Source organism: Pelmatolapia mariae, linkage group LG7 (assembly GCF_036321145.2).
Source record: "Pelmatolapia mariae isolate MD_Pm_ZW linkage group LG7, Pm_UMD_F_2, whole genome shotgun sequence".
In the NCBI taxonomy this organism is placed as follows: Eukaryota; Metazoa; Chordata; class Actinopteri; order Cichliformes; family Cichlidae; genus Pelmatolapia; species Pelmatolapia mariae.
In genome coordinates, this window is record NC_086233.1 from 3,180,378 (window position 1) to 3,206,180 (window position 25,803).

A 25,803-nucleotide genomic window follows, 5' to 3' on the forward strand; every position below is an offset into this window, starting at 1 on the left:
CGAACCTCTAAATGACCCCGAGTGCGTGGAGCTGGTCTATCACTCTTTAACTTTTACTCGTCTCCTCTGCGCGGCCCGCGCTGCCGATACCGGCCTGATTGAAATGTCCTTTTTTGCAGGAGCCAGAAGGAGTTGTTAAAGCAGACATGAATTAATGATTGAATTAATTATCGGAGTCACATACCGTACAATTAATTTTGTGGCTTTGCCTCAGTCTTTTTTCCTCTCCCCATCTGTGCATAGAGAATGTCAAGAAACATTTTCTAATTAATTTATGTGTGATTATCAGGGGTAGTTTCTGGAAGGTCTCCACTTTCAATTTGTGACAGGCTGCAACAGAGAGAGGGAGATGGCTGGGAGAGAATGAGGTGGGAGTGAATAAGGGACAGGCTATACTCGTGAAGTATGTGCCCTCACACACACACACACACACACACACACACTTAGAAATGAGGGTTTTTTTCCTCCACATTACGGTTCTGTTTTAAAATTACTTCCAAGATGTCAGTCTTTCTCATCGAGTCGTGACTCTCCAGTCGGTGTTTTGCTGTGGAGCAAATTGAATCATCTAACTAGTAATTTGAGAAATCTCTCTCTGTCTTTCCACCTGATTTTAGCTGATGCCATTCATGCGATCCAACTTATCAGTTTGAGGTTAGTTAGTTCATATATACTGGTTAAAAAATGTCCCCTGCGTTTCTTCCACAGTGGCGTTAAACTGTATTTCTGACAGTTTCAGATTCAGAGGAGAGACGTGCACATACCTATGTGGCTCCTTTCAGTGGCACAAGCCATTCTTAATTGAAATATTAAATGACTCTGTAATAAATCTGCACATATTTTATTCGATAAGTACTTGGTGAAAAGTAGCTGATCAAATAATCACCTACTTTTGAACTCTAACGTGACGGTCTTGGAAATCCAATGACAGTCATCCCTGTTCTGCTCTGCAGCCTCAATGAGCCACCAGCTGTCGTCCACAGCGGCTTTAATTTTGTTTCTTTTGACTTTAGTTTCCTGAGCAAAGAGCTTCAGTCACTCACTCGTGTTGTGTTTAGATGTGAAATCTTTTATTATATTTGATACTTTTTTTTCTTTTTCTTTGAGAAAATTGCAACCCAGTCTGCCCATTCTGCAAATAACCCCAAAAACATATGTTACACTGTCCCTCTACGAGCGGTGCACACATTTTATTTAAAAAAAGAGACAGAAATAGAACTGAAGATGATGACTCTATGGATGGAGACTCTGCTCACTCTACTATGAGCAGTAGCAGACTAGCAGCAGCATCAAGCACTCTATCTGTGTGTCCACACGTTGGATGCTTAAAACATGTCATTGAAGGCTAAACAGTACCTGACCTTTTAAAATGCACATCACATATCCAAGATGCAAACCTGGCGTGCAGACGATACAGACAAACGAGCAGGCTTTTTTAGATTTTATTTCTCTAAATCAAAACAATAAATTATGAGCCGCATTGATGCTTCATTTGTTTTAATCACACTTATAACAGGCGGCGTCTCGCAGTGCTCAGCAGCCTTTGAAAAATGGTGGATTCAGCTTCAATAACAGGAACGGGCCAGCCAGGCTGCAGCGAACGCCTCCATATGCTTTGACTCTTCATTTAAAATGAGCGGTGCTCGTTAGAAAGAGCCCTGCATGATCGACACAGAGAGTCGTGGGTAAAAAGAGAGGGCCAGTGTTTTCCCAGCAGTTCACCGGGCCACCGGGGACCCCTGTGGTTAACCACACTACCAGCCGTGCACAGCCATGCATGAGTTCATAAACATAAAATGGGTGTACCATATCATCAAGATATCATGTGTGTCAAAGCAACTTTCGACCTCAGGGTGAAATTTGAATAAAGTTTGTTATCATTTCAGAATCTTAAAGGGAACCTGTTCTGCCTTCTCTCCTTTTCTGTTCTAGTTCTGTGTTCTTTTGCTCGTACTAAATCAGACTCAGCTTTACTGTCATTCCACCATCGACATGATATAAATGAAACACAGATTCCTTAGGTCAAAATGTCAGATAACAAGTTCAACATATATAAAACGAAACCTCACGAGGCAAAAGCTCAGGCTCCAAACACTTTGTTTCAGACAGTTTTTTTCTACTCTTGCAACTGTATGATGTCACAGAGTAGATAATGCTGATACTGGGATGTCAGCCACACAACTCAAAAGCCCCACCCGCCTTCTGTTTGTAGATTAAGCATAAAAATACTCAAGGTGTGGGAAAGTAGAGCTTTACACACCATATTCACACACCAGATCGTAAGGGTGACAAGCTTCACCTAAAGGTAAAGCTGCTGATTTTAGAGTTACACACTTATCTCACTATTTGAGGTTGCTTATTTTTAGCTACTTGCATAAGCACACGCAGAAGAAGATCATCTTGCAGCTGGTATTTCAGAATCATTGTATAGCGATATTGTTACAACATATTGTGACGGTTTCGTGGGTTTACGGTGATTCCCACGCTGTCGGTGGGCGATCTTGTGACCGGTTGGATGATGCTGCTGCTCTTCTCACAGACTGGCGTACAGAGATGGTTTATCAGCAATAAATAAAACTTCCCAACAGTCAGGAGACAGAATTCCAAATTCAAGTTGTTGCATGTGAATGTCGGTATTCTTTGCATTCATTTGTCTTCACTGAGGCGGACGGTGTGGAGGACTCATCTCATCAACAGTAGTCCTGTCACCCCCTTCGTCCTCCGAACAGAAAACTGCTTTTAGTCTCCCCCCCCCCCTTCCACATACACACACACACACATACACACACACACAGTTTATCTTTCTTCACATATTTGTGAATTTGCATGTTTGCTTCTTGCTCTTTTCTGGTGGTGTATGTATTTTGTAGATAAAAGTTCAGCAGTGCAGTTAAGAGAAATTAGTTGGGTAAACAGTGGTAAATGTCAATGATAAAGTTCTGTTGAAGCTCATCTGATTAGCGGGACTACGCAGGTGTCTTATCTTGCCTGTGCAACAGAGGGTAAAATGGAAATGATTGCGTGGTCCTGAGCAGTAGATGCCTATCCCAGAAATGTCTATCTGCTGCTGAGCTGAGCCTGCTGGACTCCAGGGACCCAGGGGTGCAGCGTGGAAGATCATGGAGAGAAAGAGAAAAGGACGCGCAATCAGGTCGTGCTTCTTGTAAGATTGAGGCCTTTTATCAGCCAGCTTTATAAATGACAGGAGTGGCCATTAATGAGAAAAGCTGGAGAGAATTCATTGAACTGAAATTGAATTTTTGAGAAAAACGTTTACCACGCGTAAAGGTGACTCAATCAATAAATATTTTTAATTCATGTAAATGTCATATAGAAGCCTAATGTGGTGCCATATGTAGGATGTGATTTGATGCATACTGACGTCATTCATTCAGAACAGCCTACTCTTTGTAGAAGGTGTAATCATGGAAGATCCCAGCACTCACCTGTGTCTAACTGGCTTATATCTGAAAAACACCACTATATGATACAATACAATATGTTAGAGGTAATATTTTACCACTGTTTCATAATCAATACAGACTATTTGGTGAGGGGGGATACCACGTTTCCCTTGCATACATACATAACTTTTTACAGATAAAAAGCTTCAGTCAAACAAAGATTGTCGTTTCTGTCAGCTAATAATTTATATTTGGTGGTTCATTTGTGCTCTCTGGCTTCTCCACCCATTTACGTAGATAAAGGCAAGACTGATATGACTATGATATACAGATATGACATTGTTTAGGACTGACACAGCATGAAAGGAGGAGCCGGGGTGCAAAGTGGCTTGCAGTGACGTAGGGTTGGAGGCAGGCTCAAGTAGCTTAAATAAAGCTTCCTTTGAGATTTGCCAACTGGGTATGTAGAGTAGAATCAGCTGAGCCTGCTTGAACTAACATGGTGCTTTTTAAACATTTATGTTTAGATTGTACTCAGGTTTAGTGCTATATAATAGTTGATTGTCAGCTGTCTCTGTGTTCAGTATGTATTTCTTTCTGCAGTCTGCACTCAGTTGCTCAGGTTGGTGGTCCAGCACATGGCTCTCTGGGGACTTGAAATGCATTCTGTATTGTTTTCAACCTGCAGACTTGGCAGACAAAGTAATGATTTAACACTTTGTGTAAACACAGAGCACAGGCCCCATTCTTTTTTCTAATACTAACCAAACTGAAGTATTTGCTGTGTGTTTCCCATAAGGACCGAAGCGAGAACAGTGTAAGGAAGGGGAGGTGTTGGGATTTGTCATTCAGCAGAGGTTAAACCCCACCTATTAGTGCGGGGTCGGAGCAGCACGCAGATAAAGATTTCCTGTTGTATGGTGTCAAAAAATCAATGGCTCCGGTGCGATGTGCTCATTTGATATCAACAATAGTCTTTTTAAAAATCAATTAGGCCGGATAGAGAAGAACATCAGTGTAGGGTTACACCTTTCTCTTTTCACCACTTATTCTTCACTGATATCCAGTAAGGGCAGGCTGTTTGTTGAGGATACTCGGTCCCTCGGATGAGCAGGTACAGTGCTCTCATGTGGCTTTGCTTTTTCTTTTTTTGATCATTTCCCATTATGTAAAATGATAATATATAAAAGTCACAGAATAAACTAGAAAGATATTCTGTTTAACAACTTGTTTGTGTGAAAGAAAGGTGAATACAGGCTTCCCTTGAACCAGAGTAGTTTTTAGCTGTTGGGAATCTAAATTTAAGGGGACAGGGCTCAGTAGAAAATCTAGTCATTCACAGTCATGCAGTAATTATAATGATCAGGCATAATATTATAACCACTGGCAGGTGAAGAGAATTACACTGATTATCTCTTCACCAGGGCAATTGTAAGTGGGTGGGATATATTATGCAGTGAAAGTGAAAAAATTTCCTCAAAGTTAATGTTAGAAGCAGGAAAAATGGGCGTAAGTACTTGAGCAAATTTGGTGAGAGCCAAGTTGTGATGTTTGAGTCAGAATATCGCCAAAGCTGCAGCTTTGTGGGGTGTTCCCGATCTTCAGCGGTCAGTATGTGAGTGTGGGAACGGTGTGAACCAGCTAAACGTCACGTGTCAGGTCTCATTGATGCATGTGGGAAGAGAATCACACAGATGAGCTTGATGCTAAGTTAATGCTGGTTCTGATAGAAAGGTTTCAGAGCATCGCAGTTTGCTGCAGATAGAGCTGCATATCTGCAGACCAGTCAGGGTGCCCATCTCCTGTACCAACAGTGGGCACGGGAGCATCACAACTAGGCTACAGAGTAACGGAAGAAGGTGGCCTGGTCTGATGAATCATATTTCCTTTAACTGGGGAACACCTGGCATCAGGCTCAACTATGGAAAAAGGCAAGCGGGTCCTGTGATGCTTTAGCCAACCTTCTGACATGTATCACCTAACTAAGCATTGTTGCAGGTGTACACGCACGGGAATACTGTGATTCCCTGAAATGGAACAAAAACAGTTCAGGATTGGTTTGGTATTAGACAGGCTGTCATAATGTTAAGCCTGATCCATGTGCATTAAAATGAAGCAGATCATTTTAAATTAGACCTTATATAATTTCTAGCACTGTAATTTTTTTCCTTGGTAGCTTAGCATGATTAACAGTTCAAAATGATTCCTCTTTGTATTATCCTAGGGCCAATTCAGCCCCTCGCTCTGTCTTCTGTCCCAAAAAACCTGTTTTAGCTCTTAGCCATTTAGGAACACTTTCTTCTGATTGGCTCCTCCTCATCAACAGAGAATTTAAACAGCCATAGCTATTACCATATAAGGTAATAGCTATGGCTATTACCTTATATGGTACAATGTCACCCCCCCCGTCGGTGACATTGTAAAGATTCAATGGTATAAAAAAACTAGCATTTCTTCAGTTTGGGCCTCCAATACAACTAAAAGCCATCCCTCAAGTTATTGTTTCCAAAACAGGAAAGAAATGAACGGACTGGAAACAAACTTCTGAAGTATCTTATTAAACTCTGATGCCTTGGAGCCAGCAAAATCTGCTTCCCCATCTCTGGGTGAGAGTACTGTTTTGGATCCTTCCCAAAGTTGTGGACAGTTTCCACTAAGTAAGCATTTAATAATAATATGACATATCATTTAAGATAACAGCCCACCTGCAGGTTTAATTAATTTTCCTTCCAAGCTGAATATACCTGAAGATGTATCAACAATTAATCTAACCAGCTGAGCATAGAAGAACACGTTTGTTCCTCGTACTTTTTTCCCAGCAAATGAATCTTACAAAAAAACGTAATAAAATGAACGAGCAACATTAAAGACTTGATGGATTCACAATCACTTCAGATTTGTTTGGGTTTTTTCCTTCAAATGTTTAGTGTTTGTGTGGTATGTGGCACCGTTTTAAGCTTTATCTCTTTAAAACATGAAAGATGAGCTCAATATAAAGCCATGAGTCAGTGTTACATTCACTGACCTTTGCAGACTAAAGCATGTCCAACCAATAACTTCATCAAGGCAGCCATAAACTTTCCACCACTCCCAAATTAATCACCGCTAAATCTTTAACGATATGTGATATACAATCTCAGCTGCTGCCTCGGGCATTATGGCCCGAGACTGAAATCTTTGAATGCTTCTGTCTTATTAACACGTACGTGCCTTCTGTGAGAGTGATGAGGATGGGGGGAATCCTCTCATTTATTGACCAACAGGCTTTTTCACCTTTCAGTCAGAACATCAATGAAGTCAACAATAGATGGTGCCGTCTTTTATGGTTTTAATCATCTTTATATTGTACATACATCAATATCAAACTCATTAGCAAATCTGTAAACTGTAATAACGCTGATTTGTGTAATTTCCATCGACAACACGCTGATTAAACTGTCGGGACGACAAGAAAAGCAGCACTGATCCATAAATCCTGTAACGACATAATCAAAACTGTCCTGCTCTCTTCTAACGGCTGCCTGCCACCTTCAGCTCGGCTCGCTGTCTCACCATTATTCTGTGCGTCCTCTCCCTCCCCTCACTCATCGGTTAATTGCGTTAGTCATTTCATTAATGACGGACTGATTGTTTTATTGTGTTGGCTCGTCAAAGAGGTCTGGACGCCCCAGTGGTTGCTGAAGCGTCCGTATTGATAAGCCTTTGTGTGGGTAGCTGGTGACAGGGGCTGTATTGGTGTGTGCATGCTGGATGTGTGTACCTGTGTGCATCCTGTGTGTATGTGTGTGTGTGTGGAAGAAAAAGCAAGCGTGTGTGTGTGTGTCAGAGCTAAATGAGTGGGGCAGCATGGATACTGAGAAGCTGGTTGATATTGATAACGAGCCCATCCAGGCCTGTGTTTTTTTTGGAATGGGTCATCCAACAAAAAAAGCGTGTGTGTGTGTGTGTGTGTGGACTACAATGTGGGGTAGTATCATGCGGAGCAGAAAGTGTAATAGCAGCCAGTGCCGCCATATTGATAAGGAGCGGTGGGTTATTATGCAGGTCTGTGGTGGGCAGGAAGTGTAATTAACAGGGATTAGGATTGTAGGAGGCCTCATGTTACCCCAGTGAAGACAGCAGCTAACCTGTTGGGATTAGTGAGAAGCACTCATTAGTGGAGTGAACCGATAGGACTTTCTCTCAAATGAAAAGGCAGTGTTTTTTTAAACAGAATCATCACTGATGCTAACTATAGTTAACAAGTTGCATTCACTTGGTTTCCATTAATGTAAATTTGTATGTTAGTGAATAACACAGAATCGAGGCTTTTATCTGTGAAAGATACCCAGTGGGAAGATTTCCCAGAAGGAAATCTTTTACATCAATTTTAAAAAGCTGTAATTACCACTGCCTGGTAAGATTTAATGTGCTACTACAACTAGCATGTGCCAGTAATGGACCAACAAGCCTTTTGCACCTTTTGCTGCCATTAAACAGCAAAATGCTGTGAGGTTAGATGATAATGTAACAAACAGGAGAACTATGCAAAGTCAAAGATTTACGCCAGCCACAATCAATACACCCTCAGTCTTATTTAAAAAGGTCAAACACAGATTTCTTTCAACTATTTCACACAGAACTGAGTTTTATTTTTGGCAGTAGCATGGGCTCATGGATGTCCATGCACATAAAATAAGGGTACACATCCACATTTTCCTAGAATTGAATAAATAACACTTTTTACTGACTGACCAGCGAGCTATCCTTCCTGTGAACAAACTCCCAGTCCGCTATATTAACCTCCGTTTGGCGATAAGCTCTGCAGGTTTGGTGAGCTTGGCGAGTTCTGCCATACTGCACTTTTTGTGAGAGGAGTAAGTTCTTTTTTTTCCTTTTTATCTTATGTAAGCCTCACCTTTGTCCACCATTTCTGATCATGCCATTATGTCATTGATCTTAATGTTTGATAGCAAACAGAACAACAGTTGGCTAGCTTGCTGTTGGGTCAGTAGACCCCAGCTCTCACTCCTTTAGATCTTTAAAACAATGCTCTTTTTCTTTTGCTGGGTGGAGTTTCCACAGCTCCTCCATTTTCTCCACCATCCACTCTTTCAGTTACCCGGGGGTACCTACTGACAGCTGCTGCAGAAAACTAAAGTCTCACCCTCTTCCTCTTTTGGTTGTGTAACTGAACTTTCATTTTCTTTGAAGAGCATGCACCCAGTGGCAGGCAGAATCACATAATTTAACAATGTACATGCCAGCCGGGTCCCCTAATCGTGTAATCAGCGTGACTTCCCAGTAAGCCAAAGTGTAAAAAAAAAAGTGTCATATTTATTGGGACTTTTTGTCGTTTTTTGTCTGCTACTTGTGAGGCAGTGTATTTGATTTATCTCTGCACATCAATCATGCAGATCCTATAAACCATTTAGACAGTTAGTTTAACCTCGACCCCGTCACAACATCCAAAGCTAACATGAAAGGAAATGTTGGAACATGTTGAGGTTGAATACCTGACAATGTGATGCTTGTGTTGGCCTTGTTTATAAGTTAATATCTGCATTGGCTTACTAAGGTCAAATGCTCATGACGTTTCACAATGAGGGTCAGCAGAGCTGGTCAGCCTGATAAGCGTTCCATGTGGTTGGGATTGGCCAATGGCTCGAAGAGTGGCTGGACATTGATGGAGTGGTGAGATAAGGAAGAGGTCAAAGTGGCCAAACTGAGGCCCCACTGGGTGATTACTGGACTTCAGACTCTGCTGCCAGGAGGACAGACTGAGGACTAATTTTTGGCTCAGCATTAGATTTCAAACCAGGAAATCTCATGTCCAAACAGAATCTGACACCTGTCCTGTGTCTCAAGTCCAGACCAGCTATACTTTGTAGCTTCAGACTCTTCAAGATATATATGTGTGTGACCCCAGTAAAGACTCGAGACACCCAGCGTGCTTGTGACAGTGTTTTTATTTAAATGTGCATTTCTCAGTCACTAGGTCCGTCGTCCTGACAGCTTTCCAGCTGTCTCCACCTGTCCTCCCTTCCTCCAGGTCTCATCATCACTGAAATAGGAGAGTGTAATTACTGAATTGCTTCCAGCTGCAATGCCAGCCTCCCCCTCGAGCCCGCTGCACCACCCCTCCTCTGCAGTGGACCTGCAGACCACACCTCTGCCACATACCTCCACCGCCCGCCTGAGGCTGGAGAGCCATGCGGCCAAGCCCAGGAGGTAATAGCGAAGAGAGTCAACCGCCCAATTGATGGCCAGACACTCCTCCACCATGCTGTATCTGGTCTCTCTGACAGCTACCGGCTGATTTACACAACAGGGCGGTCAGCCCCCTTAACTGCTGGAACAAAACCACCCCAAGCCCTCTGTTCGAGGCATCTGTCTGCAGGATAAAAGGGAGGGAAAAGTTGGGTGTGTGGTGCAGCAGCTCCCCACAGAGATCCTACTTCACGTCACCTGGCACTGTTCCGTCCACTGGACCAGATCTGGGGCACCCTTTCAGGTGAGATCACTCAAGGCGCTGGTCAGCTCTGCAAAACCAGGCACGAACCAGCGGTAGTAATCAGCCACACCCACCTCTTCCCTTTTCGTATTGGGGTGTGGGAAAGAAATGATGGCTGTTGTTTTCCCAACCTGTGGGTGCACCTGCCTACCTCCCAAGTGGTACCCCAAATATTGTACCTTCCTCCATCCAACTGCACACTTCTTTGGGTTGGTTGTGAGCCCAGCCTACCTCAGGGACTCCAGGACCACGGCCACCTGCTGCATATGCTCCGCCCAAGTGTTAGTGTTGATGATAATATCATCCAAGTAGGCAGCAGCATTTGCAGGTTGTGGACGCAATAAATGGCCATGAGGCGCTGGAAAGTGGCCTGGGGCACCTCCCACACTGCAAACAACAGAGGGCCTAACCAGCGATCCCAGTTGAGTTCATCCTCATGAGTGAACTTCTGAATCATGGACTTTAAAGTCTGATTCATCCGCTCCACCAGCCCGTCAGTCTGAGGATGGTAGACGCTGGTCCAAACAGAATTAATGCCCAGTAATTTGTACAGCTCTTTTAGTGTGTGAGAAATAAACTATGTGGCCTGGTCAGTCAGTATTTCTTTTGGGATGTCAACTTAGGAGATGACCAGAAATACTGCCTACGCCACAGAAATGATATGCAGCGCCATTGCTTCGGGATATTGTGTTGCATTATCCACCAGAACTAATACAATCCAAGTGTACTCTGGTAAAATGGCCCAATGAGGTCCATACCAATGCGCTCAAATGGGTCCTTCATTAATGGTAACGCGCGCAAAAGCTGTTTTGGAATCGGCGACTGGTTAACCAGCTGACACTCCATAAAATCGGGCCATGAATCGATCCAGAGTTTTTCGTGTCCCACAAGCCCTACCATGGGGTTGTAATGAGCCGCCTGGAAAATAATTTCCTGACGGCTTTCAGGCATCAACAACTGGGTGTGTCCCTCTTCCTAGGGTGTCATCCCGCTCTAGTGGGGTCTCCTGTGGAGTGAACCACTGGAGCCAGAAGGGGCTTACAAGAAGTCCCTGCCGTCTCCTTGTCCCCAGAGACAGCATCAAACGACCCTGCATCACCGCGTGCAGCGCAGGCACTACACGCTGCTAAAGGTCGTGAGCACATCCCTACACACTCCTCTAAAGGTTATTAAACCTCGGCCAATCTGTCCCCAGAATTAAGGGACAGATTGTTAGGCGTTGGCTAACTGCAGCCTTTACTTGTTTAACCATTTTGTCCTTAAATTTGATCTGCAGCGGCACTACTGCAACGGGATATTTGTGAAAGTCCCCTCCTGACCTTCACCCACTCTGCCTCCAACAATGCCCCTGGTCGAACCAGGGTTTGGTGCATATAGCCCAAATGTTAAACTCTATTTTACTCGCAGTTAATCAGTTAGAACTAGAGTTAAGCTGCAGTTTAGTCACATGTTGAATATGCTTTTTTTTCCAGAATGTTGTCTGGATGCCAAAATATGAACAAATTCTATATAAAGGGGTAGGTGTGAATCTAACCCTGAATCTGAACCTAAGCAGGTCACCGGTAACCTGGTGGATGTTAAGAGATTAAAAAAAGAACCCGAGTCACACAATAAAAAATTCAGCCCAACCTGACCCAAGCACAGCAGGTCGGGCCAGCTCCTGTTGCGTCTGGCATCAGGCATCAGTATCATACTCTTCTGTTCACAGGGGCAGAAGAACGAGAAAGCACGGCTGGTTGTGGTGTGTTTTCTGAGTGCACAACCTGAGGTTGATAAAACTGATACCATCAGTTACTATCGAATGTTCTCAGTATAGCACCTGTGTGTTATTCGTCATACTGGGCTGAGTTTAATTGCAACTCTGAGCTCTGAGTTAAGAGAAAAACACCACTTCCTGTGCGCCTTTGCCACAAAACTCTCTTTGACAGCAAAAACAATATCTCCAACCGCTCCTTGGCTTGTAAGGACTCATTTCATTGAATTAACGTCTACTTTTTTTTCTTTCTCCAAACCGCACTTCTGCCTGCTTTTTTTCTTCCCCCTCCATAACCCCAAACCTACCACCATCACCTCCTTCACCCACTCACCCACCCCCAACCGGCTGTGGGAAAGCCATTTTATCAGCGTCTGTCCGTTGTTCTCTGGTGGGGATAGATACAGAGAAGATAGATGAGTGTTTTGACATGGAGAGTGTTAGACAAACACTCTTATCAGGCCCGCCACTTTAGGCCGACCCCCTGCCCCCCCTCGAAAAAGCTCTTGGTTGAGCTGAGGGGGAGCTGGAGAGGAGCGCAGGCAGATTTTGTATGTATTTTGATCAGAGAAGTAGGTGGACGGTTATAACAAGAGAACTCCTCAATAAGCAGACCCCAGGGCTGCTTGTTTAACTGCAGCAGCTGCTGTTAATCCCATCTAGTCAGAGTTCCCGTTACAGCACTCACTTGCAGTCTTGTTCATTTATCCTCAGATGTGCAGAGACTCCTCTAAACGAGAGACTCTCACAGTCCGAGCTGTCTCTAAGTTTTTAAATAGATGGCTCAGTCCTCCATGCCTGCCGGCTATCTGCCTCTATCTGGGCTGCAGCGGGCTCAGACCACAGCTGTCACTGCCATCCTTCTGCACTTATCTTTTCACTTTGAGGAAGTACACAAGAAGTTTCCCCTGTTTGAACCGGCCAGGACAGAAAGCGCTCTGCTTGTATCAAACTCCCCCTGCTGTTGAGCTGCTGACAGTATTTTCTGTTTGGGCTGAGCTCCTCTGAGGGTTCAGGTCAAGTTCAAGCCACATGCTGATTGAGTTTTTTGTCTTTTGAGCCACCCATACGGCCTGCACTGTGGCTCAGTTTGAACCCGCAGGTTTAGATTTTAGCCACAAGTCACAAAACACTGACCCTCAAAGCTTTTCTGATGAATGGTGAGTTCAAGGTTTTTACATCATGCTCCCGATGAAGAGACCTCTTCATGATCTCTTCGGCACATGAATATTTAAACCACTCTGGGCTTATTTAATGTTATTTTCTCCTCTGTTTCCCACCTGCTTCCCAGATGACCTGGAGCTAAGTGATGAAGGTGGCGACAGCAGTGTGGTGACAGTAAGAGACCTCTCTCCAGACACAGTATGGGGCCCCTACCCAGGAATCGTCCAATCACAGAGCAGCACCGATGAGCAGGAGACTGAGGTAAGAGCTCGTCCAGTGTGGTTACCACGGCTTAAAGTTCTCTGGCACTGTGCTGAATTTCCAGCATGGAGCTGTTTAAGATTTAAATATAGAATTATATCTATGGTAACTATTACTGTGTATTTTACTGCGTTTGCACTGGCTTAGCAAAGTGTTGGCTTAACCGCCGTCTCTGCAACATGAAAGCACGAGTAAACTTTGTGTAGCATGGACGGCTCAGAGACCAACAGAGGATTGATCATTTAAAAGTTTAAACGCTAGACATAATATATTTTTTATGACTTTGTTATGTTTGGATTTGGATACAATGAATCTACCAGACTATGTTTTCCTGCTAAAATAATGAATATTATATTTTCTGTGGCTCTAAAGCACCTTTCAAGTTGATGTGAGAACTCACATTAAGCAGGTTGAATTTCTCAAATGGTTGCTACCACAGCCTACCATCTAGTTTATTACATGGAGCTTTGTTTTTAGCATCGTTGGACACTGAAGTAGGAGATCACTGTACACATGCAGGGAGGTTAAGCAGGAGCAGGTCCAGTATTGGAGTAGTTTATCCAGTAATACGCTGTCAGCTACTAGGTTAATGTAAAGGATTTTTGTCCAGTGAGATAAATGAAAAAAGTCCTCGTCCAGTCCAGTCCTGAGCTTCTCAGGGTTCCTGAAGGCTCTTTATTGTGGCTACAGTAACACGTAACTCCGATTAATGTGGGCTGTCCTCATATAGTTAACCTCAGTGAAAGCGGTCTTAGTCAACTAGTTTGTGATTGTTTTGCTGGTCCCGGGACATCTGTGGTGGCAGCAAGCAGTCTAGCCTTATTCTCTTTCAGTGCCACTTTTGCTGATGTCATGCAGCAGAGTTGATGTTTTATAGGCTCGTTATTCCAGTTGTCTGTTTTCTGCAGTGTACCAATGTTAATAATGGAGCCAAGCCTGCAAGCTACATCAGTCAGGCTTCCCTTTCCTCATGTCGTGTTCACACCTTCCCACTTTGGCGGCTTATTTAAACTGCAACCACCACCAGCTTGGGCATCAAACTGTATTCAGCTGCTGTAATAAATCTTTCTTTTTAAACGTTGAGTTGTCCAAATAAATAAACATTATTTCTCAGCCAAAGCTCAAATCTAATTTTCTTTTAAATTAATAGAAATAATTTGCCTTTTGGTTGCAATATGTTGTTATAGAACTCTGAAACCATCTAAGCCTAAATGATTATTGGATTAAAAAAAAAAAGAGTTTCAGCATGCTGTTCTATACCACCTCTGCACTGTAACACAGAGCTGAGGGCAAACCAGGGTGAAGTGAAACACTAAAGAGAAACCTGACTGAAGGGATTTCCACTGGTCAGGTCAGAGGTCAGATGGTTGCAGACAACGAGTACAAATCTTATCATGTGTGAGACAGTGGTTGGAAATGAAAACAGCCATGCGTGCAATGTATTTATGTGTGTGTGTGTTCCTTGGGAACAGTGTGTGGGACCGGATGGAGCCCTATCAGAGGATGGGTTTGTGCATCATGCGCAAGTCCATCTTAATCATATGATACTGATGCTGGGAGAGGCTTCCTGGCATGGAACGCACTCTCATACGAACACTAAGCCTCACACACACACGGGGTTGTTCACACACAGCCATTCCCTGCCCAAAATTCTTGTACTGATTGCCTGATTTTTGTGGCTTGATCTTCAGTTTTTTTCTCAGCTTTTAAAGACGTCAGATTAGCCCATTTTAATCGGTGCGCATCTGCATCCAAACCAGTTTCTCATCAGTCCACAAAAAGACTCCCGTTCAAATTTAGATGGAGTTTATACCACACATCCTGGCCTTTCTCCATCAGAGTCCTATCCTCTTCCATCCTCTCCCCTCTTCTCCTCCTCTCCTCCCTGCCCTCCCCAGACGTCCGCCTGTCTTTTATCTCCACATGGCGCCATCCTCCTGGACAACAAACCCCAGTGATTGATTCCCGCTTGATAGGCTCTCATTTCTAAGATTTCGTTTATTATCAGTGTGGTTCTGAGTGTACAGATAGATGTTTGTGTGTGTGTGTGTGTGTGTGTGTGCGCGCGCTCTAACACTCTCACATACACACACATACACGCTCACCCATCACCTTTTGTTCCTCCCCTCCCCTTCCGCTGCCCATACTGTCCTATTCCTCCTCTAAACTGTATAGTCTTTTTCTGTTCTTCTGAGGTCTTGGCATTCATATGGAAAGCATCTCGTCCTGACTCTTAAAAACTCATTTTCTCCCTCTTCTTCCTCATTTTCTGTCCCCCCTCCTCCCCTCTCCCCCCTTCCTATCTGCGGACTAAAGGAGTGAGGAGACGGACCTTCGGTATCTGCTGGAGATAGTGGCCGTAATCTCACATTCCTCCTGTGTTTCTCCCCCTGTCACTCCATTCCCCCCTCCACCCCCGCCCTCTATCCAACCCTCAATCCTTCCCCGCCTCCCTCCCTCCTGGGTCAGCAGGGGTCAGGGCTATCCTCCTTAGTCTGTTGGAGAGGAGAAATCTGCTCATCTTCTTCTGCTCTGCCAAAGTGTGAGCCTAAAACACTTTCAATGCTAAGGATAAACTCATTTCACATATCTTTTATTTGAATTTATGAATTAAAAAATGCACAGTTTTCATGGCTTTTATCATTTAAATGTATCTTTTCACCCCGATCTGCTGGCTAACATCAGCGTTTTAGATGTGAGTTTGGGTCTGATAGTGCATACTAACTAATAATGAATCTGGGTTAGCCTACAGCCTCTTAGTTGTTAGGATGTCTCTGTCAAATCTATGTAAAACAGTTGGAATCTCTAGCAGGATATATATCAGTGTTTTGAGATATTTTGAGTATTTTGAGAGCAAAATGTCAGTTTTGAAAGACAAATATTGTTCTTTAAATAGTGTGTTCCCTCATAAAGGTTATGTGGGTCGCACTGTATACCACTCACATAACTTCAGTGTTTGATGTTAATGCTTCCTTCCAAGATAAACTAGTTCCCTGTGTCATGTGCACTAATCCACCTCCAAATCATCTCAAATGTCAGCTTTTGAAGTATTTCCTCGTTAGCTTCAACTAATCGTCACGTTATCATCGCTGTTGCTATAGATGAAGTATTTTTGTTTCAGAACAAACAAGGACGCTTCATCAATAATGGAGATCACATTGGATGTGTCACAGGTTTATTGGATATTGTTTGAACTTCTAACTAACTGGCCCAAAAAAAAAAGCAGTGATTAACATAAAATTTGAAAACTGTTTAATATTGTGTTGTCTTATTCTTACAGTAGGCCTTTGACTTTCTGTGTAATTTATTCCCAGATAATAGAAAGGGACCAAAGTTTTCCACAATTCCTCCATTCTCTAATGCGTCCTAGTGGTTTTCTGTATAAGAATAAAATAATATTTTTATGATAAAATACCAAACAAAAGTAAAACTTTCACTTTTCACAGCATGTAATGCCAGATTAAATAAACGGGTCAAAATGACGTGTGTGAGATCCCCTCTTCAGGGCAATTTACAAAAGTCGTGCTGTTTCCTAAACGCAGGGGCAGTCAGTTTGTTTCAGTATCAAATACAACAATAATTAACTAAAAAATAGGACATGCTTTTCTTTTCAGCGCAGTTCATGGAAATTGTGTCGCAAACATTAGTAAGTCAGTTTGTAAGATTAAATATACTTTTCCTCATATTTTGTGTGTGAGAAAGAAACTCATATTGCAACTGAGTCTGCTCACCACGCTCTCTTTGTAAATACTGACAGTACGTTTTTTTTGTCAAACCCAGTTTGCTCTGGTGCAACACCTTATTGAATCAGACCTGAGGAAGGTACTCTTTCTTCTTCTTTTGGCTGATCTGCCTTTCTTTTGGCTCAGATATCGATGTGTTTCCTGACACAACCCTCCCCACTGCACTGTACTGGCATTTGGACATGCTTTCACTTCATTTCTTGGTAAGGTTGGCACGGCCCATTCTCAGCCCCACCCCCTGCAGTATTGGCCTTCTTCACTCTTTCTCAATTAACCTCCCTCAACTAACTGGGGCCCATAAGCTAAGATTTCAATACCAGGTCTACCCAGTGACTCAACAACACTGTTTTTGGATGTGCAGAAACACGTACAGAAACATCAGAGATATTTTTCCTTGTCGAACTGCGCCTTTGATGGTTCCTTAGCTGTGTGTTGTTTTATGCGTGGGTGTGAGTTCTGAGAAATCAGGGTGGGGCAGAGAGAGCGAGGGAGAGAGGCAGATGAGATCCAGTCCTCGTTCTCCCTCCAACAGATCTCCTTCATTAGATTAGCAGCGTGTTAACTGGCCTGTGTCATATGGAAATTCTGCCATTTGCATCTCTTGAGAAAGAGGCGTAAAACCATTTATCTATTTAAATATATTCTGGCTGATATGGCTGTTGGACTTTAGAACAGGGTATAATAATGTTTACTGATCAACTGATCAGCTGGCTGCTGATTCCTCACAGTTTTTGGTTGAGTGAACAACCAGGTCCTCCTCGGCGAGCCTCCCATGGCAACCCAGGAGCGAGCACGCCACTGCTGCTTTTCTGATTGGATCGCACATAACAGATCTGATATTATATCTCTGCTTCTTCTGATTGGATCCTGCTTTAATTAACTGATAGTGCGGTTGTGTGCGATTGGATAGAAGTTGTAGGACTTGTGAAATTTTAGCTCAAATGAAGGATGAAGCGATGATGCTAAAGAGCGAGCAGAGTTTGCTGCATCTGTTGCATCTTCCAAAAGGACAGATGTCCTAGAAGAAGTCTGCACCACAGGAAAAACTCCGCTTACATCGTTCCTATTGTTCGCCCCCCCCCCCCCCCCCCCCCCTTCAACAGCACCCAACAGCTCACCCCACCCCAATCTTGTCTTTCGTGGAAAGGCAGCCCCAAGGCACGATCCTAGAAGGAGTAGAGTAGGGGAGTTCAAAGCGTTATCACGCGCCGAACGTCTTTTCATCATGTTTTAGAAACAAGCGTTCGCACTAATCCCCCAATAATCTCTCCAGGAGAACTGGGGCGATAAGGCGCGCCACCCACGGCTTTTCAAACACTTTTTGGGTAGTCTCTTCTCACTCTCTATCTCTCTTCCCCTCTACCTCATCTACTCTCCTCTCCACTTCCTCTTTCCCTCACTCCCCGAGAAGGACGAGTGAAGGTGATCACCGTCTCCTCCTTACTCTCTCTCAAGCAGTTTTCTCCTCGTTTTTCCTTTTTCTTTTTTTTGTGTATGTGTGTTGACTCTGAATCGGTTTGTTTACATCCTGATTCTGATCTTTTGCAGTTTATCTGGACTCATCAACAGTGTTTCTCAGCCTCTGTGTTTCTTTCTCTCCTCCGCCCATCAAATTAGAATGTTAATTAAAATGGTGCTCCTTCAGAAGATGACAAATCGATGATTACGGTGAGTGTTGAGACACCTTCTGTGATGCCCCCCAGAAGAACGTGAGACATAAGTGGCGTTCCTAAAACAGAGGCAGAGTGCAACAACAATAATATTTAGCATTAAAGACACAGGAAAAAATATGTTTTTTAAACATCTCCCTTTACCTGCATTTTAAAGTATTCATATATCGAATCCCTGTACTATCTTGCAGTAAAATGTTTAAATATTTGCGATAACTCATCCCGCACCCTGAGGCATACACAAAAATGAAGTCAAATGTGATATGAAGCCATGCTTATCTTTGTTGGCTCGTGGCTTGTAGTAGCTAGCTGAGCAATATCATGGATGGGAAGCGTGTGTTTGAATATCATTTGGCAAAACCCTTGTTTACATTGCTAAAAGTGCATGGTTACCATTTCATTTATTTCTCCTTCATCCTCCAACTCCAGTTCAAGGACACCGTTGAAGGAGGTGTGGGCGGATTCCACAATGGCAGAGCCCAAAGATCGCCAGTAGTGGTCATGGCTGAATCACATCACCTTGGTGTTGTTTTGTTGGATTTTAAAGTATTGCACTGCACTCTCTTTGCAGTTTAATGAACCAACAACAGCAGCAGCTGGTCACACAAGCTTAAATGGCTGGATGTGTTTTCCCCGACCATTTGGTAAGCGGTTGAGGCACGTTGTTGGCAGAATACGGTGCTAAATCCAAAACCTCTTTATGATTGCTTTGGTCGCTAACAGATAAGTCGGAGAAGTGTTAGCAACCAAAGCAATTACAAGAAGGTTTTTTTGGAGCACTATCTTTGCAAGCACTTTCACCCAGTAACAGCCAACAACCTACAGTAACAACTCACTAAGCAGTCACTGGTGACCATAGGTTGCCATGGGACCTCTGACTGGTATCTTGGCCAGTGTAATCAAAAACTATTGCAATCATACAAAGAAAAGCTGCTGGCATGGTGACCCTTTGCTGCTGGCTTTGTCCACGTTATGTTAGCTTTCCCACAAACAACCATTTCAAATATTGAATATCACTGGCGGACCTTATCGACCAAAAAAACTTTTAGCTAGCGGTAGCTGCTACTTTCAGACTGTCATACCTTCTATCACAAGTTAAACTGGCTCTTGCTTAGCTTTGTATTCAGCTAATTTCATTTTGGTAAGGACTGCAAGTAGTAACTGCACGTCAAACAGAAAACACAACAAACTTAACAACACACGTATCGGTGCCTTCTCAAAGGTAGTGCTAATCCCCGCTTGAGATCAGTGTGATTGCCTAGATATTCCCTATTCCCTAATTGATTCTGTCACGTCTGACTGAGTCCCTCTAGAAATAATCCTTCCACTCGAAAATGCGTCGCAGCACAAACGGCTAAGCATGCTCTAAGTCGAGCATAGCATCGGTTCAGCCAGGCGACAAAGTTAAGCTCAGCTGTAATTCCTGCAGATCAGTTGATATTCTTCTACACATCCAATTGCCAATTCTCATATATCATACACTATCATATTTTTATTTAAGTTGCTGCAAGCCACTCTGCAACCCACCTCCCACTTCCTCCTTTTAATGCTGCATCTTAATTATTGTCATCTGTTGTGAATAATGTGTGAAAGGACGGGAAGGTTTCACAACTCTAGATATAAATTCCTGCTCTTCTGACTACAGTGGTCTTGACTGAGCTAACATTATACTGTGGCTTTAAATATGTCAACAACTAGAGCTTTTAAGGGGGGGTAAAACCCTTGAGTGATAGACGTTATGGCTCAAAATGTTGACCATCATGGCATTAAGGGGAACCAGCATCCATCTGACTGAATCAGCGTGCTCAGTATTGGCTGCATTTACCCTCACCTGTCATATGATTTCCCCACATCGTGACAGTAGCTGTCTGATTGTCAGTCTGGCTCTGACAGAAGAGTCTATCACCCCAGGAGAGAGGAAAAAACTCCCTCAAAAAAGATAAAATGGACCGATACTGACAGAGTTGGCCCAGAGAGAAGGAACAAAGGATGGCCGAACAGAAAGGAGGGAAACAAAACATTAGGAACAAAGAGAAATATGAGAGAAGTGGAAGAGAGGTGAGAAAACCGTGGAAGACGAGGGTTAAACAAGAAGGAGGGAGGATGTGTTCATCACTCAGTGGCAGTGACTGGCTGGTATCTGCATCTCACTGTCATCTGCACCGGCTTTTGCAGGGTGGAGGAGGATGGAAAAAGGAGGAGGAGGTGGTGGTGGTGTAGGAGAGGAGAGAAGAGGAGAGGGAAAACCTCTATCCTGTCTATCTCTGAGCCTCATCTCCTGCAGTTCAGGAGCCCGCTTTCCAAGAGTGCCTCATTTTCAAATCTCTTATCTCAGCCCCCGTTTTAAGTATCGCAGTTTTATATTTTTACATGTCATTTGCATGCAGCTCATCAAACCAGACTCCCTCTATTTTTTCCTCATTCCTTTTCTTCTCTGAGGTGTGCGGCGATACATGCGGCTGTGCAGGAGCACCCCTGCTAAAGGGAATAAGCTTTCACTGGCTGCCACCTAGCCTTGGCTGTATACTGTACTGACAGGATTTATCCTGTGTGTGCAGAATACACAGCATTAAAAAGAAAAAAAGTATCTTGTGTCTCTGTTGAATGTTAGGGAAATGCTCTGCTCGAGTACAGCGGAGGTAAAGTGTGTGCATGTGTGTTTCTATGCGAGAGGCGGATGAGAGTAGGTTTCTGATTTTATCTGCCTTCCTTTTCTTCTTTGTATTTTTGGAGGATTCACACAGTGACCTCTTTGTTTGGGACAGTGAGTACACCCCTCCAACTCTCTGGATTGCAAAAGAAACTATTTCCTGTGGCCGAGAGATAGAACGAGAGACGGACTGAGAAAAGAGGGAGAGATAGGACGGTGGAAGGAGGGGCAGGCAGATGGACGGACGGACGGAAGTGTAGGAATGAGAGGGAGAGGAGAGGAAAAAGAATCAGAGATTAAGAAAGAAAGAGGTGCATAAAAGGAAGGAGGCGGTGCAGGAGAGACAGTGAAAGTGGAGAAGGGAGGAAGAGAGTGAATTGGGATGATTGAATGAATGATTCTGTGAGGGGAGTGAATGAACGGCCATGGTTGAAAAGGTCAGGAAAGGAGCAGAGCAGCTTATTAAATTCCCACAAACTGTTTGAAGCATTTAATGTAGGAGAGGATTTTGCAGCTTTTTTCGAGTATGTTGTGATCTGCTCAAAGGCCTCTAATATGCCCGTTACACTTCAACAGTCCAAAACCCAAAGAAATTTATACTTTACAGTGATATCTAGTGCCTGAAAAGGAGTTATTGTGCACATGTGAGAAGTGCCGACGATTACACAGGATCATTTCTGCTCATTCCCAGGCCCATGTCCTTTATTCTTGAGCTCTATTATAGGAATTTTGCATGATTCACACTTCAGTGGAGCTTTTTGTAACCGCTCAGTTCATTCTGTTTGTTAAACAAGCTGTTTTAGCTCCTCCCCCCTTTAATGCCACCCTCTCCTTTAGCCAAGTTCTTCTGATTGGCTTTAAGGGGCAAATAAATACAACAGGAAGTGTATTTCACAGCACTGGTTTCCATAAAATAACTGCTATTACTAATTTCTATATAACTTAGCTGTTTGACATACCTTCTATGTCAAAAACCAAAGTTGCACAAGGGAAAAACATAACAAAATTATTGGAACCATGTGGAATAAACTTGCAATCCTGTTGCCTTTGGTTTGTTGCTTTGAAGGTGGTGAGTTTGGTGTGTCCAGACGGTGGTAAAACAGCAATAATATGGACTCTGCTATCAGTTTGCAGTTGAATGAAGTCAAGCTGGTGACTACATGCACCAAAAATCCAGTAATTAATTTATAAATTGGTGAAAATACAAATCTAATGCTATCAGGTAGCAGATCTGTTGCCATCTACATTCAACAGAAATTCCCATTAGCTACTTACATTCTGAGCACAGCCAGAACCCCATAGAAGGGAAACAGTGTGTTTATATGAATCTTCCAGTCGGTCTGAGTGTTTGCGGCTAGTCTGAGTCGTCCTGCGATTGCTTGGGGACAGGTTGCCCACCACTGGGTGATCTGTGCATTATAATGATAGTATAACCCTGTTATATAGCACTTACCTGCACAATCTCATACACACACACACACACACACACACACACACACACACACACACACACACACACACGCACAAACCTTCATATACATCAAGTTACTTTTTGCACAATGCTCAGTCTTTTGCACAACCCACTGTCCTTGTTGCACTTTTCTATTGCACTGTTGTGTCTGTATCGTTCTGCTCTGTCTTTGTGTTGTTTTGTTTTTTTGCAATTTATGCAGTTTTTGCACACTTGCACTTTCTGTAGTCCTGTGTTGATTGTCTGTTATATGTCATTTGTAGCACCAGGGTCTTGGAGGAACGTTCTCATATTTCACTGTGTACTGTAACACTGCACATGGTTGAAATGACAAAAAAGCCACTTGACTCTGGGCGACCAGTTGGTTGTCGCGACGACTTGCGATCGAGTCGCTGTAAGTGGAAAAAGTCAATGCAGTCACCGGGCAGTTACAAGTCTTTTGTTCTTGTCTCTTTTTTACCTTAGTGTGACTCAAGCATCACTTCCATCTCTAAACTCAGGTTTTCTTTTCCTGAGTTGAAACTAGGGCTGGGCCATATCATACCGTTCACGGTAATACCGGTATAATGTTGGGCAACGATAAGAAAATGAAATATGGCGATAGAATATGGGTAAAACGCGCATGCGCAGTGCCTTTGTTTTCATACGCACATGGCGGCAACGGAGAATGAGAAGGGCGAAAGTGGATCATTGAATGAAACGGATGAACCAGAATTGGTTTGTAAAAATGCTGCAACTTCAGTGGTGTGGAACTGGTTTAGCTTTCGTCAGATACACAACAAAGCACTATTTTTGGTAGAGCATGCTAGCGGGCCGTCGTTATTACCGTGTTTTTTGGAAAATACGGCACACTTAAAATCAATCCTTTGATTTTTCTGAAAATCGACAGTGCCCCTTATAATCCCGTGTGCCTTATGTATGAACTCTGGTTGTGTTTACTGACCTCGAAACCATTTTATGTCGTACACGGCGCTCGAAAATCTGTCAAATATTTTAGTACGACTTTGCTAAGCTACGAAGCCGCACCGCTTGATGGATTGTCGGAGCATTACGGCTATCGTAGGCAGGAGCCTCGCGGAGTGATACGTACTGTGCTTCAACATAATATTACCGTATTGTGTGTGTGTATAACCTCTTTTTAAGTTTTGTGGATATTATACATGGTTATGCTGAGGATATGTCGGCCAATTTCCACTGGAAATGTCTTTTGGTTAAACTGTCAGCAAGGAATTTGCATTTGCACTGTTAAATTTTATATAACTTTAATGCACATAAAAAACAGCTGCTTGTTTAAGTGAAAATACAGTGATGTTTTGTTTTTTTGCACTAATAAAGTTGTGGAGTTGTAAAGTATTTCGTCTAGTGTCAATTATATCGTCAGTTATATCGTTATCGCAAATTTTCAAATGTATATCGTGATAAATATTTTTGGTCATATCGCCCTGCTCTAGTTGAAACTATTAGAAAACTTTGTTCTGTTTGCATTAAGTACAGCAGGAAAATTGGTGCATGTTTCCTGGCCTGGAATCATGAATTTTCTCTCTTCCTCATTTACAGACTGTCATAAATACTACAAAAGGTCCAATTTTTGTTATGTTTTGTTTTCCACACTCAATAAAACAAAGAAATTTTCCTGTCTTTTTTAACGTTGTTATCTAAAGAAGCCGTTTTATTGTGGAATAATCTGGGTAATCTGGGTTCTGTTAAGAACACGGATCTGTGTCTAAGCGTGCACCATCATGCATTATTGACTTGTTTTACATTTAATAACCATCCCGCCATCACGTTCCATCTGTTTTACAGCAATGTAAACTATATTAGACGACGTGAAACAGTATCCAGCATTGAGACATAGATGTGCTTGATGTACCAGAGGTTATTTGCATATACAAACATACTTATTCCCCAGTGGTAGCAGTAAAACTGTGGCAGTTGACAGCTGCGCAGAGAAATCTTAATCTGCTCATCTACAGGGTGCTGGTGGAGGTACTGAGATGAGGGCGGCTCTTAGTCTTTTTCTTCTGCTTTAATTGACATCCACATAGACCACGAGGCGATGTGACATGGGGTCAGGTGTTGGGGATAGTTCTGGGAAAGTTGCTGTTACCATGATGATGATGATCATCATCGTCATCGTCAGTGGTGTTTGGGTCTGCAGAGAGAGAGAGAGAGAGAGAGGTTGAGCAAGGAGCCATTCTGATACTGAATGAGGGAGTGGAGGAAGAAAATGAAGAAATGAAATCAGCCCAGCATCATTTGCATTCAAGTTTTATCAGCATAGGAGGAGGGCGTTTTTGGACCTGATAAGAAGAGGGCGTCGCAGGCTGCGCTGGAGGTGGCGGGGGGGTTGGGTGAGAGTGAGAGAGAGAGAGAGGTGTGTGAATGGATGTTATATGTGCAGTGACTTTGGCAGAAAAAAAAAAGTGGTTGGAGAGCTCAGTCGGTGTGTGCTTGCACTGACACACATGAATGTTACAGAAGCTGTAGTGAAGACACAGTATTGGGGGTGGGAATGGTGTGCGCGGGGGGGTGGGGGGTTAATATCAGACCAAATAATTAGATTCGCTATCGTCGCGGCGGCAGCAGTGCGGGGATCAGGCAGATTAAAGCCGGGCTCGGGGCTGGTTAATATTCATGAAGGGACCAGGGTCCGGGCGAGGGGCTTAGACTGCAGCTCAAAGACTCTCCTCCGGCTGATGGGGCTTAAGGCAGCGCTCTCAACCAAGATGGAGCTCTGCCGCGGAGGCCTGACATCCCACTGATAGATGGAGGGCTGCGTGGATAGTTTAGGTGACGGGAAAGAAAGAAGAAAGACGGCAAGGAGTTTTTGCACTCGATACACCGACATCCGTGTGGATCTCCTGATCTTCATTTGATCGTGCTGCTTTCATGAAACAATGGATCCTCTCTGAGTTCTCTTCTTTTTTTATTTTCCTTTACAGACACTGTTCATACCAGCACATTTACACGCATCATTATCTGAAAACCCTCACCTTCTATTCTGGGCTCTTTCTGTAAATAGGAAACACTCGTAGTACATTTCCATGTTCTATGCTACATACGGACTGTGTCTCAGTTAGCTGCGAGGTGGTGTCAATGCCAACTCGTGTTTCAGCATTCAAACTTACCGGTCTGAAGGCCCTTGCTTTGCTAACCAAGTAAAAGCAGTTGGTGAAAGCAAACGTTAAAAGCCA

The 25,803-nt window shown here is 43.4% G+C and overlaps 1 protein-coding gene across 5 annotated transcripts in view; it reads left to right on the plus strand.

Annotated features, from left to right (window-relative positions):
• zfpm1 (zinc finger protein, FOG family member 1) overlaps positions 1-25,803 on the plus strand; it is a 106,719-nt gene that overhangs the window by 64,100 nt on the left and 16,816 nt on the right. Inside the window, exons 1-2 of one of the 5 annotated variants that reach the window (XM_063477583.1) lie at positions 2,915-3,163; positions 12,942-13,075. Coding sequence is in view for 2 of the 5 variants with exons in the window: in XM_063477580.1 (XP_063333650.1) it covers positions 12,804-12,810; positions 12,942-13,075 (141 nt within the window). In the remaining 3 variants the exon portion in view is untranslated. Of the gene's footprint in view, positions 1-2,914; positions 3,164-8,324; positions 9,898-9,917; positions 12,811-12,941; positions 13,076-25,803 lie in introns of those variants that run through there. The other 4 variants (XM_063477582.1, XM_063477581.1, XM_063477580.1 and 1 more) reach the window with 4 other exon arrangements.